This window comes from Ursus arctos, unplaced genomic scaffold (assembly GCF_023065955.2).
Source record: "Ursus arctos isolate Adak ecotype North America unplaced genomic scaffold, UrsArc2.0 scaffold_33, whole genome shotgun sequence".
In the NCBI taxonomy this organism is placed as follows: Eukaryota; Metazoa; Chordata; class Mammalia; order Carnivora; family Ursidae; genus Ursus; species Ursus arctos.
Window position 1 is genome coordinate 10183991 of NW_026623019.1, and position 17023 is coordinate 10201013.

Consider the following 17023-nt stretch of genomic DNA (forward strand, 5'->3'; position numbering starts at 1 on the left):
AAAACACTGAGAAGAGAAATTGAAGATGACACAAATGAAAATAGAGTCCATGCTCGTGGACTGGAAGAATTAACATTGTTAAAATGTTCGTACACCCAAAGCCATCACAAAATTAGTCCAATCCCTATCAAAACACCAGCAGCATTTTTCACAGAGCCAGGACAAATACTAAAAATTGTATGGAATCAAAAAAGACTCTGAAATATCCAAAACAATCTTAAAGGAGAAGAAAACTGTAGGTATCACAAGCCCAGATTTTAGGATCTCTTGCAAAGCTATAGTAATGAACACAGTTTAGTATTGTTACAAAAACAGACGCACAGATCCACGGAAGAGAGCCCAGAAACAAAACCACACCTGGGTCGTCCATTCAGCTATGGCAGAGAAGGTAAGAATATGCCATGGGGAAAAGACAGTCTCATGGATCGGTGGTGCTGGAAAACTGGACAGCTACAGCCAAAGAATGAAACTCTGCCATTCTCACACCATACACACAAATAAACTCAAAGTGGATTAAAAACCAAAATGTGAGACGTAAAACCGTTAAATCCCTAAAAGAAAACAAAGGCCGTAATTTCTTTGACGTGGGCTATAGAAACATTTTTCTAGGCAGGTCTCCTCAGGCAAGGGAAACAAAAGCCCAAATTAACAACTGGGACAACACCGAATGAAAAGCTGCCGCACAGCAAAGCAGACGGTCAACAAAATGAAAAAGGCAACCCGCTTACCAGGAGAAGATACTTGCAATCACTATATCCCATAAGGGGTTAGTACCCAAAATATTTAAAGAATTTATTCAACTACACACACACACACACACACACACACACACACAATCTGATTTAAAAATAAAATCTGGGGGCACCTGGGTGGCTCAGTTGGTTAAGCATCTGCCTTTGGCTCAGGTCCTGGGATCGAGCCCTGCATTGGGTTCCCTGCTCAGTGGGGAGTCTTTTTCTCCCTCTCCCTCTGCCACTCCCCTCCTGCTTGCTCATGAGCTCGTGCACATGCTCGCTCTCTCTCAAAAATAAATAAAATATTTTAAAAAATAGAAACAATCTGAATAGACATTTTTCCAAAGAAGGCATACCAATGCCCAAAGACTCATGAAAAGATGTCCAGTATCAGTCATCATCAAGGAAATGCACATCAAAACCACAGCAAGGTATCACTTCCCACTTGTCAGAATGGCTAGAATCAAAAAGTCAAGAAGCGTTGGCGAGGACGTGGAGAAGAAGGAGCCCTTGCGCACTACTGGTGGGCATGTAAACTGGCGCGGCCGCTGTGCAAAACACTATGGAGCCTTCTCACAAAGTTAATAGAAACACTGTATGACCCAGTAATTTCACTATTGGGTATTTACCCAAAGAAAACAAAAACACTAATTCTAAAAGATACATGCGCCCCCGTAGTTATTGCAGCATTATTTACAAGAGCCAAGATACGGAAGCAGCCCAAGTGTCCGTCGACTGATGAATGGATAAAGAAGATGGGATACGTATACACCACGGGTTACTACGCAGACGTAAAGAAAAGAATGAGATCTTGCCCTTTGCCACAGCCTGGATGGAGCCAAAGGGTATTACGCTAAGTGAAGTCAGACAAAGGCAAATACCTGATTTCACGTGTATATGCAATCTAAAAAACAAAAGGCAGAAATAGACTCATAAATACAGAGAGCAAACTGATGGTTGCCAGAGGGGAGGGGGGCGGGGAATGGGGCAACATGCGTGAAGGGCCGTGGCAGATACAGGCTCCCAGGTACAGGAACAGAAGGTGCAGCGCGGAGAATACAGTCTGTGGTATCGTAATAGCGGTTTATGGAGACAGATGGTAGCTACACTTGCAGCGAGCATAGCATAACATAGAGACGAGTCAAATCACTAGGTTTTATACCCGAAACTAATGTAACAATGCCTATCAACTGTCCTTCAATTAAAAAAAAATAAAATTTCAAACAATGAACAGGTTAAGGGTGTGGGTGGGTGTGGGTGTGTGTGTTTCTCACGCAAAAAGTTTGGGGAAAAAAATGTAAGCGTAGAAAGGAGACGTCGGAAATATAGGGTCTCATCTTTGACGCCCTCTGCACATGGCTCTGGGAAGCCCACGTTGGGGGGGCTCTACTTTTAGGGTCCCCCGGGGGTATCTGGCCTCCCTCCACAGTGCAGGCTGACCTCAGAAAGGGCTGCTTGGTTAGCTAGAAAAGTGACTGCTTTTGATTTGCTGTTGTCCTTTCTCTGTGTTTGTGCTTTACATAATTCTAATTATGAAAAAGCTTTGCCATCTTCGACCCCATGTGTGCATTATTGTGTAGTTTCCATCATAAAATCAAGTCCCTCGGTTTTAGTGGAAATAAAAATACATTTCTGTCTCACCCACTCCCAGACATAAACACATATGTGGAATAAGTAACACTAGGAATTGGGCCACAGAAATACAGATCTTGGCTTATGATGGTGTTCTCTCCCGATAAACCCATCCTAAGGTGAAAATATCGTAAATGCAAAATGCATTTAAGACGCCCAGCCTGCTGAACACCATGGCTCAGCCTAGCCCGCCTCAGAGCGCTCAGGACACTGACAGTAGCCTGTAGTTGAGCAAAATCATCTAACGCCAAGTTCATTTTATAATGAAGTGTAATTTTTTGAGCCCCGTACTGAAAGTGAGAGGCAGAATGGTCTCTTGGGTCCAGAACAGCTTTCCCTGTACCGTGATCACGTGGCTGACCGGAAGGGGGCTTGCTGCCACTGCCCAGCATCCTGAGAAGATTCCACCGCGTGTCACCAGCCCAGGGAAAGATCAGAACTCGCATCCGAACAGAGCTGCTGTGAATGCACACCACCTTCGCACCATCCAAGGCAGAAGATCCTAAGTCAAACTGTCCTACGTTGGAGGCTGTCTGTTCCTAAATACTCTTACTTTTCATATCAGCTACTCTCACACCTGTACCTTCAGGTCTCTGCTTTTAAAACACCCTGTACTCTCAAATCACATGCTGTAGGCAGAACCCTTGGCATCGCCGCGGACAGATGACAGCGTGTGCGCCTCCACACGGCCGTTCAGATGGCGTCAGCTCAACTGACCTTCTGTCTGTCATCTCTGCTCTGAGATGTGGCTGAGTTCTCTAGCCAAAACGCCAGTACCCATTTCTGTTTCGAAAGCCACAAGGCCAGGGGTGGTTGACTCTTAGGTCACCTCAAATGTTACTACCCTTTTGGGCACGGATACCGTGAGAAGCCCATCTTCGTGTTGGGGAGCTAGAGGGACGTGGCATGGGTACCCCATCGTGAAGACTTGATTCAGGCGCTTCGTGGTGTCCTGATAGGGTAGTCAGCTGCTGCTTTGGTCTCTCCAGTGATGGTAATACAGGGCTGGAGGGTTATAATCTGAAGGAAAATTATAGCACGTCTTCTACTAAATAAGGGGATAATAAAACTGCTTTCTGCAGACTTCTCCCTGCAGCTGAGCAGGGAGACACTGTGCTTTTAGATTCCACGCAGACTTAAAGACCTATCAGGCCACCTCATTGTATTACAGTTATAAATTAGCGCCCAACACACACTTTCATGTAACCAACCATGTCATCCCAGGGTTATGTTATAACATGGATGGAGAGTTGGCAGTTCTTACCCCACTTAGACATTCTTGCACCCTGGAGTTTATAGAAACTTCTACGTCATCAGTTTAAGATAAAAACTTAGGAAGTGTGAATATGAAGGATTTTTATGACCAGAGCTGGAAATGACTCCTTATTTTTAAGAATATATTTTATTATAAAGCCTCACTTGTTTTTTTGACTAAATTATCGATTTAACCCATTTTGAAAACACCCCAATATGAGCTTTTTCAGAGATTAATTTGTATACAGGAAGTCTTGGCTATATCCTGAGTTATTTGGGGATATAAATTTATCGGCAGTATTTAACAGAGTCCTGTGGGTGAAACGGAACTCTGGATTCACTGCCACAGCCCACCGTGACCGCCCAAGTCCCCCCAGCTGGCCGCCACACACGGAGTACGTTCTGGAGGCTGGGTCTCCTGCCTCAGCTCTACCCACAAGCTGGTCAGCATCAGCCCCCAGGGACAGCAGCCACCCCTCCTTCACGGACTACTCATTTCTTTGGTCAGAAAACACTTCCAGGCTGAAGCTAAACTGGCTTCTGTGAGTTTGTCCCAGTCCTGGTCCTAGAGCCATATATCGTCACCCACTGGTCTCAACAGATGGGAGACTGGACGCCTGGGGTAGGCCATGCGGGTCAGGGCGCCTGACAGGAAAAGACAAGAGGGGTGAAGCTGTGGCTGCTCTGCTCACGTCACACGTCCTGATATTCTAACCCCCACCCCCAGAATTATGGCCACCTGGGCCACTGTTGTTGAGGACTTGTATCCTAAGACTAAGCTAGTACCCAACTCTTCCTTCCCCCAGCCAGCCTTCAGATATTGGAAGATGGCTCCTACACCCCATCCCTAGGTCTCCTTTTCTAGTCCAAAACACCTAGATTTCTTGCCATTTTCATGGCGTCTTGGGTTTGGAGCCCTTCCCTGGTGGGTCATCTCAGGCATGGGTCTAATTGGGTCATGGCCTTCTCCAAGTTTAACATTAGAACCCAGACACAGACCTCCAACTGTGATCTAGAGAACGAGAACACAACTATCATCTTTCAGTGTTTGGTTGTGTTTATAAGAGAGCAGGATTCAGGGGCGCCTGGGTGGGGCAGTCGGTGGAGTGTCCAACTTCAGCTCAGGTCCTGATCCCAGGGTCATGAGAGCCACACGTGGGACTCTGCACTTGGCACAGTCTGCTTGGGTCTCTCTCTCTCTCTCTCTCCCCCTCGCCACCCCCCCCCATGATCGCATGCTAAAATATAATCTTTAAAAAAAAAGGAAGAAAGGAAGATTTATAAAGCTGATCAGTAGGACCATACCATTTTATGTGGATTTTTTTTATGTCCTTGATTGATCTGCGCCACATCAAGTTATCAGACTGAGCCTGAACAGAGCCCACTTTACAGACATCTGTCCTGAGAACGGGGGCGGCTTCTGCCTTGCCCACTGCTACAGCTCATGGCACCAAACACGAGCTATTGCTGAAAGAGCGCTTGTGACAGTTTGAGCAAGTTGGACATTTAAGCAGGCAAACCTTCCTGACTTAGATTAGTAAGAAACAAAGTGGAAACTAATAAAAATTACAACTCTCATTAAGCTTAAATTACATGATAAAATACTCATTTTTAAATAGAATCTTTGACATAGTCTCTTAATTTGCAAAGTCATTTCAAAACTTTTTATTCATTTTTTTCAGCCTCCAAGTGCATGTGTTGGGCCACACAGTCTCTGTGATCCCAGCTGCAACCTTCTCGACTGCTGTTGTGTGGACACAAGCACATGCCTGGCACTAAATGATACCGTTTGTGTGTATAGTGTGTGTGTGTGTGTGTGTGTGTGTGTGTGTGTGTGTGTGTGTACACCCACACTCACATAGATACACACACCGTATTTCCCCAAAGAAAAGTTTATCCCTTATAACTATCCTGTAAAGTAGGATTTATTACTCCCATTGTACAGATAAAACAAGGTATAAAAAAAGGTTCAGTAATATGCCTAACGTCCTGGAGCTGTAATAATGAGGAAATCAATGGGTTTAACCCACCGTGTCTGTCTCTAAAAACTGAACACGGTACTGCCTCCCCATAGGTAGCTTGGTTTACCTGTCACAGATTGAATTAGCAGTGTCTGACTGTAAATGGTTACCACTGTAGGTTAAATATCTACTGGACAGGGGCACCTGGCTGGCTCGGTCAGAAGAGCATGCGACTCCTGATCTCGGGGTCATGAGTTCGAGCCCCACATTGGGTCTAGAGATTATAAATGAACTTGAAAATAGGTGGCTCGGTCGGTTGAGCGTCCAACTCTTGGTTCAGCTCTGGTAGTCATCTCAAGGTCGTGGGATCGAGCGCTGCATCTGGCTCCACTCAGTACGGAGTCTGCTTAGGATTCTCTCCCTCTGCCTCTGGTGCTCTCACACTCACTCTCTCTAAAATAAGTCTTTTAAAAAAAACATTTTCTGGACATATTTTTACTCCCCTATCACAAGGATGGTGTTTGAAAGTGAACACAGCACTCATGAGTTCAGGATTATGCTCAAGTTGTCCGATCGGCTTCAAGCCTGCTATACCACCGTGCGGTGATGTAGGAGGAACTCGATACGCCTTGGTGTAATTACACGCCGTAGGTCCCACCAGAGAAGCCAGTGCTATGCTAAGCATCGCAGAACATCCCAGAGCCTAGTGAACCCCCCCTTCTACGTGCACATTTCCCAGGTACGAGGAAAACAGCAGGAGAAATAACGACTGCGTTCCCATTCGTGAGGAGCAGTTATCGATCAGTGCCAAAACTTAGTCTTACAGCTGCTTGCTTTCTTTTTTTATCCCCCCTCCCCCCAGTAAGTGAAAACGGTGACCATGAGACATGAACACAGTTGTGGACGAGAAGTTTCTCCACTCCGGAATTACCCAGAGGAACTTGGCTGACCCCCGCTGCACACAGAGTAATAATCAACTGGATTTAGGAGTTTGCAACGTGTCAGGGGAGCCTTGGTCCATAGGCTGATCAGCAGATGTGATGTGAAAGATACCACACCATTCTCTCATTTGCTGTTGCTTGCTCAACTGTGCAGAACTGCATGCGCTGTATTTCAGCTGCTTTCTATACCATTGCCAATCACCATTTGGGACTTGGAAAGTGCTATTTTCCTGTTGACACTTGCATTATTTCGTTTTGCATGCATCCACTGATTATACATAAGCAACATATGTAATCTGCTTATTTTTTAAAAATCCATCCATGCAAAATGGTAAATAAAGTATAAATTCTGCTCTTATTTGCAAAATTATAATCATAGCCCATGTCTTTAAAAGTTTAAATTGGTTTCATATAAAGATCAGTGTAATAGGTCTGCGTATACTTTATAGAAAACTAGCTTCTATAAAGATTTTTTCACTGTTTACTAGTGAAATGAGAAAAGCAAAGCTATTTATAAAAGGCCTTATGTCGTGTACATACGTTGTCTTTGAAATATTTGTGATTTAGTTTATTGCTTGTAAAAGAGAAATTATATAATTTATTTAGTAAATACTATTGTAAACTATAGTTTTATTGAGAGAAATAAAATATTTTGTTCTCAGTTGTGGTAGTACATTAATTCCAATGGTTTATGGTCTTCATATTTCTTTTATTAATTAAAAAGATAACCTTGATACTCCTCCGTTTCTAAGATGTTCAGAGACCCTAAGTAAACGGACTCTCATGATAGATGGAGAGAAAATCTTCTGGTTCCTGAGAAGACACAGTAGCATATTGTACTCGACTTGTTCTTGAGACTTTCCCAAATATCCTGTTGTATTAGTCAGCTTTCATTCTGTTATGCTGTGGTAACAAACAATCCCCAAATCTCTTCATGGCAATCAAGAGCAGCTCCTATCTAGGGCATGCCCTTTTTATGGCGGGGGGGGGGGGGGGGGAATGAAAGTGGAACTGGCAATAGGAGCTCTTAAAGCTTCCGCTTAGATGTATGTGGCTTATGGAACTTCTGCTCACATGTCACGAGCCAAAGCAAATGACGTTGACAGGACAGAGGTCATAGGACTGGCAAGTATACTTCTCACCAAGGAACTGACTCAGCAGAAAGAGGCAGTGATTATTATAAGCAATTACTGCTTAAATCTACACAATCTCATTAGTGTCTCAAACGGCAAAGGCTTAAAAGGCTCCCTAATCATACAATGGGGGGGAAAGTCCTTAGAAAGTAATATGACCAAGACCACAGGAAGACACTCCTGATGATTAGGATGCTCAGTGTAAAATACTTCAAGTTCAAGCAAGCAGATTCTTATAAGCAAACATGGTATTAACTTTTGTAAATGTAACCTAGAGCCATGATTACTCCGTGTAAGGAGTAATTTTGCCTGCAGAGTTGATGCTGGCAATCTATCCTGGGTTGGGATTTCAACAGGGAATTCTAATGAAATAGACCACTGAGGATTCCTTGCCTCTCTTTCCCTCGTAGCCATAGGTGCTATCAGATACTCTGACTACAGGGGTTTACCTCGCTGAACCCCACTCTTCCCTGTCCACTTTTAAACCTACTTATTTATCTAACCTACAGACTCTTTCATGTGGCCTCCCCTGGTGGGACTGATGCCTACCAATGCCCAAAAAGTAAGTTGTTATGACTTCTATTATCATGGATTAGTTTTGCCAGTTCTTGTACTTCATATAAATGGAATCCTATAGTACATACTCTTTATCTGGCTTTTTGTTATTCAACACTATGTAAGAATCATTCGTTTTGTTGTGTGTAGTAGAAACTCATTCTTTTTCACTGTTGAGTAGTATTCCGTTGTAGGAATATTCCATAAATTTCTGTTCTATTGCTCATTGGCATTTGGACAGATTCCAACTTAAGACTATAATGAATGAGGAGACCCTCCAGACCTCTTCCTCCACACAGCTCCAAGATGCAGACAATCTGACTTCCAGCATCTATACCAAATATGGAAAGATTTCCCATGAGAAATATCACTATCAAGAAGTAGATGACCATCCTCTAATTTGCCTAGGATAGTCTGAGTTTATGCCTGACACTCAGGCATAACAACAGGACATTCTTTTATTCTCAAAACTGTTGCGTTTTGGACCACTAAAATACGGTTACCTTACCAAGGGAGAAAGTTTAAAGATAATAACATTGGAGATTCCCCAGCCATTGACTCAGCCAGGGCACCCTAAATGAATTTTAGCTGCAAGCCTTCCCCTGACCACCAGTGCTCATAGCATTTAGTCCCCACTCTTAATGAACAGCCAACGAAGGATCACAAAACATGTCGGGAAATTCTCTGAGACCGACATACACCAACAGAAAATTGGGGACTGCGGGAAACAGGGTCTATAAAAGCAAACTTAGGGGCGCCTGGCTGGCTCAATTAGTGAAGCATGCAACTCGATCTCAGGGTTGTGAGTTCAGGTGCCATGCTGGGTGTAGAGATTACATAAAAATAAAATGTTAAAAAAAAAAAAGCACAAAGTTCAAGACAAAAGTTACCATTACGTCTTTCCAGAGAACAAATTATACGGCATCCATGAAGTAAGATCTGATCTATTACAAAAGTGAATATTCAGAAAGCATAGAAGAACATGTGAAAGTAAAACCATGGAAAATAAAAGCATGTTAGCAGAAGTTAGAAACTAAGAAAATGATTGGAAGATAAGGTTGAGGAAATATCCAAATGATTTTTAAAAGGAGCAAAGGAATACCAAAAAAAAAAAAAAAAAAAATTGAAGGCAATTCCACCAGATCTCATATCCAATAGGACTTCCACAAAGGGAAACAGAGAACAAGAAGGTAAAGAAACCTTCAAACAAAAAATGTAAGAAAATTGCCCACAATGAAAAAACATGCATTTCCAGATTAAAAGGGACTCTGAGTACCCAGAAAAATAGAAAAAAATGAACCTGACCTTGCAAGTTCAAACTACCAGGGATGATCATGAGAGTCCATAGGCTTTCAGAAAGTAAAATTAATTTTATATAAAGCTCAAGAGTCAAAAGTCAATCAAAGTTCTCAATAGCATCACTGGAAGCCAGAAACTAATGAAGCCTTCAAAATTCTGAGAAAAAAAATTATTTCTAATCTCTAATTCTATACCCTGTGTATTACTTAGGATTCTCCAGAGACATAGACATAGCTAATAGATTTAAGAAACTGTCTCACATGATTGCAGGAGAAGGCCAATCTGAAATTCAAATGGCAGGTTAGCAGACTGGATACTAAGGCATGAGTTTGATAGAAGGGTTTTGAAGCAGAATTTCTTTTCTAGAAAACATTAGTTTTTCATTGAAGGCCATCACTTGACTGGGTGAGGCTCACCCATATTATCAAGGGTAATCTTCTTTACTTAAAGTCAACTAATTACAGACCCTTAACCACATCCACAAAATATTTTTCAGCAATACCTACATCCGTGTTTCACCCTGAAAAAATACTTACATGTAAGAGTAGAATCATCTGTACAAAAATAATTTCCATCTGCCCTTTATCCAGAACCTCCAAAAAGATATGTTTTGCCAAAATGAGAGCGTAAACCAAGTAAGAGAAAGCCATGAAAGGAAAGACATAGGATCCAGAAATTAAGATCGAACCCAAGAGGGAGGTGAAAAGAATCCCCAGGGTGAAGGTAAAGGGAAATTCCAAGACGACAACAAGGGAGGAGATCTAAAAACGACTCAAGATTCGAGGTCAGATGCTCTAGGCACAAGTTCTCCAAGAAGGTAAAGATACCTGAGAGATTTTTAAAGTGAGGGCATAATATTTTAACTCTCTGTATCCTAGAACTGATCCTAGAGTTGGGGAAAAAAAGAAAAAGAAAAAAGGAGGACGTTAGAAAAACTGGTGAAATCTGAATAAAGTTTGGAATTTAATTAACAGTATTGTATGAAAGTTAATCTCTTAGTTTGGAAAAATGAACCATAGCTATGCAGAATGTTAACATTCAGAGACAGTGGGTCAAGAGTATACAGAAACTGTTCTATCTTTGCAAATTTTGTGTAAATCTAAACTTATTCCCCAAAAAATTATATTAAAACTGAAAAAGAAACGGTCAAAAGATTTAAATAGACACTTCAAAGCAAATATATGGATGGCAAATAAACACAAGAGTTTCAATATCATTAGTCATTAGAGAAATGCAAATTAAAATCGTAATGACATCCTACTACACATATATTAAAATGGCTAAATTTTTCTTAATTGACAATGACGGGTGCTGGTGAGCATGTAAAGCAATTCTCTCATTTTGCTGGTAGGACAGCAAAATGGTACAGCCATTCTGGACAAAAAATATCAGTTTATTATAAAGTTAAACATACCTTGGAAGCCTCTGGAAGATGACAGCAGAGTAGGACCATAGGCTCACCTTGTCCTACAAATACATCTAGGTAACCATCATTTCATCCTAAATACCCCAGAAATCCATCTACAGACTGGCAGAAAAAAACTCCACAAGTAAAGACAGAGGCCACATCAAAGAAGGAAGGAAGTGTGGAGACATGGCTTCGGAGAGACAGAGATCACGGCTGCTGTGGTGAGGAGGGAGCTGTGGCTGCAGAGAAGGGTGAGGGACTAGCACACAGGGGAGCACAGAGGGAAAAGGAATCCCCATAGCAACTGGCTTGGAAAGTGAGAAGCCCTGAATTTCTCAGTTCTTGGGACCAAAGGGGCTTAAAGTTTGGAGTTTCACGGTCAGTGGGCTTAGCTGGATATGGTCCAGAGGTCACTGCACTGCTCTTGAAGAGAAGGCAAGCCAACAACCCGCAGACATACAGCATGGAAACAGTGATCTGAAGAGGACCAGGGGCACGTGGTGGGGAGGTTAGTCACTCATCTCAGAGCATGAACTGGCCAGCACCATTTCACTCCTCTACCCCTCAGCATCAGCACAGGACCACCAACAGGAACCAACACCCACTACCTAACTTAATTATACTGAGCCCTGCCCCCTGTACCCCAGTGGTACCACCCACGCCAGTCACACTTGCCTCCGTCCTAGCATGGAGGGGGCCCCCTCCCCCAGAAGATGAGCCCCAAACCCCCATTCACACGACATCTCCTGACCAGAGACTTTTGCAAGGCCTTGGTTCCAGCAGCGGTAGTGGTAGTTCTCATTTCACAAAGAGACCAGAGCACACCTAGTTAAAATGCACCGCATTCAGGCCAGGGAACAAACACTGCCCACGACAGGCAAAAAGAACCACTGCAGATGACTGGCCTGAAGGATAAAGCAGCTGGGACACGAGAGCAGAGCTGAGGCAGCATACATTACAGATACTCCTGGAAGCACCCTAGTAACAGGGCCCTGGGCAACAGGGGACACTACATTGCAAGGCACGAGAGGAACTCTTTCTTCATAAGGCCATCACCCTCATGAACAGGAGATGTAGTTGATGTTCCGAACACACAGAAACAGACACAGAGACAGACAATATAAGAAGACGGAAAAATTTGCCTCAAATGAAAGAACAGGACAATGCCACGGCCAGAGATCTAAGCAAAACAGATAAAAGTCACATGCCTGATGGAGAATTCAAAGCAGTGATCATAAGGATACTCACTAGACTTGAAAAAGAGTAGAAGATAACAGACCCTTAACACAGAGATAAGGAATAACACAGCAGAGAAAAAGGGCTCAATTAACTAAATGAGAAACACACTTGATGGAATGAACTGGAAGAAGCAGAGGAACAAATTAATATCCTAAGAGACAGAGTAATAGAAAGTAATAAGGTTGGATAGAAGAGAGAAAAAAGAATTATGCAGAACAGAAATACACATAGGGAACTCTGTGACTCCATCAAACATAGTAACACTTGTATCCTAGGAATACCAGAAAAATAAGAGAAAAGGTGGTGGAAAATATGATTTAAAAATTCAAGTATTCTTGAAAACCTCTCCAATCTGGGGAAGGAAACAGATATCCAGATCCAGGAGGCACAGAGCAGCCCCTTCCCAACAAAATCTACAAAAGCAAATCCACACCAAGACATTATTTAATGAAAATGGCAAAATATAGTGATTAAAAAAAAAAATCTTAAAAGAAGCCAGACAAAGGTAGACCGTAACATATAAGGGAAACTCCACAAGACTATCTGAGGATTTTTCAGCAGAAACTTTCCAAGACAGAAGGGCCTGGCACGATAAATTCAAAGTGCTCAATGGGAAAAATCTGCAGCTAAGAATACTCTATATAGTAAGGCTATCATTCAGAATAGAAGGAGTGATAAAGAGTTTCCCAAACAAAAACTAAAGGAGTTCATGACCACTAAACTAGCCCAGCAAGAAATATTAAGGGGAACTCTTTGAGTGGAAAGGCAAAAACGACAGTATGAGGATAGGAAACACAGAAACAATAAAAATTAGTATTTCTGTAAAAAAAAAATCAGTCAAGGAACTCACAAAATAAAAGCTTCTAAAATATGACACCATTTATGTAAAACATTGGGAGGAGAGGAATAAAGGATAGGTTCAAACTTAAGTGACCGTCAACTTAATACAGACTGTTGTATGCAGAAGATATTAGATACAAACTTAATGGTAACCACAAAGAACAAAGGGAAAGAAATCCAAATATATCACTAAAGAAAACCAGCAAACCATGAAAGAGAGAAAAATAACAGAGGATCAGAGAAAATCTTCAGTAACAACTGCAAAACAATAAAATGGCAATAAATACACATGTATTAATAATTATTTTGAATGGAAATGGAATAAATGCTCCAATTAAAAGACACAGGGTGACAGCGGACTAAAAAACAAGACCCAAGGGCATCTGGTGGCTCAGTCAGTAGAGCACGCAACTTGATCTGGGATGGTGAGTTTGAGCCCCATGCTGAGTGTAGAGAGTATTTTTTAAAAATTAAGAAAAAAACAAAAAACAACACCCATCTATATGCTGCCTTCAAGAGACTCTTTTTATACCTAAAGACACCTGCAGATTCAAAGTGAGGGGAATGGAGAAACATTATCATGCAAATGGATGTTGAAGGAAAGCTAGAGTAGAAATGTTTCTATCAGACAAAATAGACGTTAAAACAAAGAATGTAATAAGAGACAAAGAAGGACACTATATAATCATAAGGGGGACAATCCAACAAGATATAACAATTATAAATATCTATGCACCCAACATAGGAGCAGCTAAATACATGAAATAGTTAATAACATAAAGAAAGTGATTATAATAATATAGTACCAATAGAGGACTTTAAAACCCACCACTTACTTTAATGAACAGATCGAAACAGAAAATCAACAAGGGAACAATGGATTTGAATGACACACTGGACCAGATGGATTTAATAGACATATTCAGAACAGTCCATTCTAAAACAGCAAAGTACGCCTCAAACATTTTCCAGAATAGATCATATTAGGCCACAAACACACCTCAACAAATTTAAGAAGATCTAAGTCAGGGTGCCTGGGTGGCACAGTCAGTTAAGCTACCAGCTCTTGGTTTGGGCTCAGGTTGTGATCTCAGGGTCATGAAATCAAGCCCCACCTCAGGCTCCACGCTCAGCACAGAGTCTGCTTGGGACTCTCTCCCTCTCCCCCTCACCCCCACCACACTCTCTCTTTAAAATAAATCAATCAATCTTAAAAGGGGGGGGAGAAGGGGAAAGATGGCAGAGGAGTAGGGGACCCTATTTCAACCGGTCCCCTGAATCGAGCTGGATATCTACCAGACCATCCTGAACACCCATGAAATCAGCCTGAGACGTAAGAAGATACATGTGGATCTCTACAAACACAACATCTCGGGCTCTTGGTCTCAAGGTATGAAGCGGGAGCTGTGAATCTGAGTGCAAATATCAGAAGATAAATGGAAGGGGGAGGGAGCCGCTGTGCTCAGGCACTGGGAAGCAGTAGCCACCTGTGCTGGGGAGCGGCCACACTAGCAGACCAGTAGCCGTGGGGAAACCAGACTGAAACCTGGAGCTTGGGAGCGCGCATGCAAACCAGGGCGGCTGGCAGTTTTAGAAGCACAAAGGACAGAGATGTGCTGGCCCTAGGAGCGAGGACTGGGAGAGTGGCTGTAGGACACACAATCTGGGACGCTGCGGGGTTTTTAGCTGCACCGACAGAAACGAAGTCAGTGTGGCCTGGAAAGCTCAGTGAAGAGCAGACTGCGATCTCTCTTTTCTGAGACAGAGGCTTGGATACAGTCACTGCTGCTCTCTCAGAAGAGACACAGAAAGCTGCCAGGGAAAGCCACCAGAGAACAAAAGCCCCAAAAAACCGGTTCTCACTGAGCCCATCCCCCTACCCCAGGGGGGGCAGCACAACTCTGCCCAAACAGGGTTGCCTGAGTATCAGTGCGGCAGGCCCCTCCCCCACAAGGCAGCCTGAAAGAATAAGAAGCCCACATCCCTAAGATCCCTATAAAACAGGTGCATCTTGCTTGGGTCCTAGTCAATAATTTGGACTCTGTACATCCCTGCAACCACACCTCATCAGAATGACAAGGAGGAGGAACCCCCAACAAAGGAAAGAAAAAGAGACTGTGGCCTCTGCCACAGAACTAATGGACATGGATATAACCAAGATGTCAGAAATGGAGTTTAGAGTAACAATGGTCAAGATGACGTATAGGCTTGAGAAAAATATTAACGAAAATATAGAATCTCTAAGGGCTGAAATGAGAACAAATCTGGTGGAAATTAAAAATTCTATGAATGAAATGCTGTCCAAACTGGATGCTCTGACTGCCAAGGTAAATGAGGCAGAAGAACGAATTAACGAGTTAGAGGATGAGATGATAGACAAGAAGGAAAGAGAGGTAATGTGAGGGGAAAAAACTCCAATTTCATGAAAAAAAGCTACAGGAGATTACTGATTCAATGAAACATTCCAATGTCAGAATTATCAGGATCCCTTAGGGGGTGGAGAAAGAGAGGTCTAGAAGAGATATCTGAACAAATTGTAGCTGAGAACTTCCCTAATCTGGTGAAGGAAACAATCATTCGTGTCCAAGAGGCAGAGAGGACCCCTCCCAAAGTCAATGAGAACAGACCAACACCACGTCACATAATAGTACAATTCGCAAATCTTAGATCCAAGGAAACAATCTTGAAAGAGGCGAGGGGGAAGAGATTCCTTACATACAGAGGGAGGAACATCAGAATAACGTCAGACCTGTCTACAGAGACCTGGCAAGCCAGAAAGGGCTGGTGAGACATATTCAGAGCACTAAGTGAGAAGAACACGCAGCCAAGGATACTGTATCCAGCAGGGCTGTCATTCAGAATGGACAGAGAGATAAGGAGCTTCCAAGACTGGCAGAAACTGAAAGAATATGTGACCACCAAGCCAGCCCTACAAGAAATATTAAGGGAGGTTCTATAAAAGTTGAAAGACCCCAAGAGTGATACAAAACAGAAATTTACAGAGACAATTTATAGAAACAAGGACTTCACAGGCAACATGACGACATTAAAATCCTACCTCTCAATAGTCACTCTCAATGTGAATGGACTAAATGCTCCCATAAAGTGCCACAGGATTGCAGATTGGATAAAAAGACATGACCCATCCATTTGCTGTCTACAAGAGACTCACTCTGAACCTAAAGATACATCCAGACTGAAAGTGAAGGGATGGAGAACCATTTTTCATGCCAAGGGACCTCAAAAGAAAGCTGGGGTAGCAATTCTCATATCAGAAAAATTAGATTTTAAGCTAAATACTGTAGTTAGAGATACAGAAGGACACTATATTACTCTTAAAGGGTATATCCAAAAAGAGGATCTAACAATTATAAATATCTATGCCCCCAACAGGGGAGCAGCCAACTTTATAAGCCAACTGTTAACCAAAATAAAGGGACATATAGATAATAAGTTAATAGTAGGGGACCTCAACACTCCACTCTCAGCAATAGACAGATTATCTAAGCAGAAAATCAACAAAGACACAAGAGCTTTGACTGACCCACTGGACCAGATGGACCTCATAAATATATACAGAACACTACAATCTAAAACAACAGAATACTCATTCTTTTCGAATGCACATGGAACTTTCTCCAGAATAGACCATATACTGGGTCACAAAACAGATCTCAACTGATACCAAAGGACTGAGATTATTCCCTGCATATTCTCAGACCACAATGCTTTGAAACTGGAACTCAATCACAAGAAAAAGTTTGGAAGAAACTCAAACACTTGGAAACTAAGAACCATCCTGCTTAAGAATGTGTGGGTAAACCAGGAAATTAAAGAAGAACTTAAGCAATTTATGGAAACCAATGAGAACAAAAACACATCAGTCCAAAACCTATGGGACACTGCAAAGGCAGTCCTAAGGGGAAAATACATAGCCATCCAAGCCTCACTCAAAAGAATAGAAAAATCTAAAATGCAGTCCTTATACTCACACCTTAAACAACTCGAGATGGAACAAAAGAACAGG

At 42.4% G+C, this 17023-nt stretch overlaps 1 protein-coding gene and 1 long non-coding RNA gene across 6 annotated transcripts in view; one reads left to right on the forward strand and one right to left on the reverse strand.

The window, feature by feature from the left end:
* Positions 1-7183, forward strand: part of PIP5K1B (phosphatidylinositol-4-phosphate 5-kinase type 1 beta) — a 294224-nt gene extending 287041 nt beyond the window's left edge. For all 5 annotated transcript variants that reach the window (XM_057305569.1, XM_048218352.2, XM_057305570.1 and 2 more), the window contains one exon: positions 6444-7183. In XM_057305569.1, coding sequence (XP_057161552.1) covers positions 6444-6446 — 3 coding nt within the window. In that variant the 3' untranslated portion in view covers positions 6447-7183. The remainder of the gene's footprint in view (positions 1-6443) is intronic.
* LOC113270197 (uncharacterized) overlaps positions 1-17023 on the reverse strand; it is a 97289-nt gene that overhangs the window by 28205 nt on the left and 52061 nt on the right. The window lies entirely within an intron of this gene.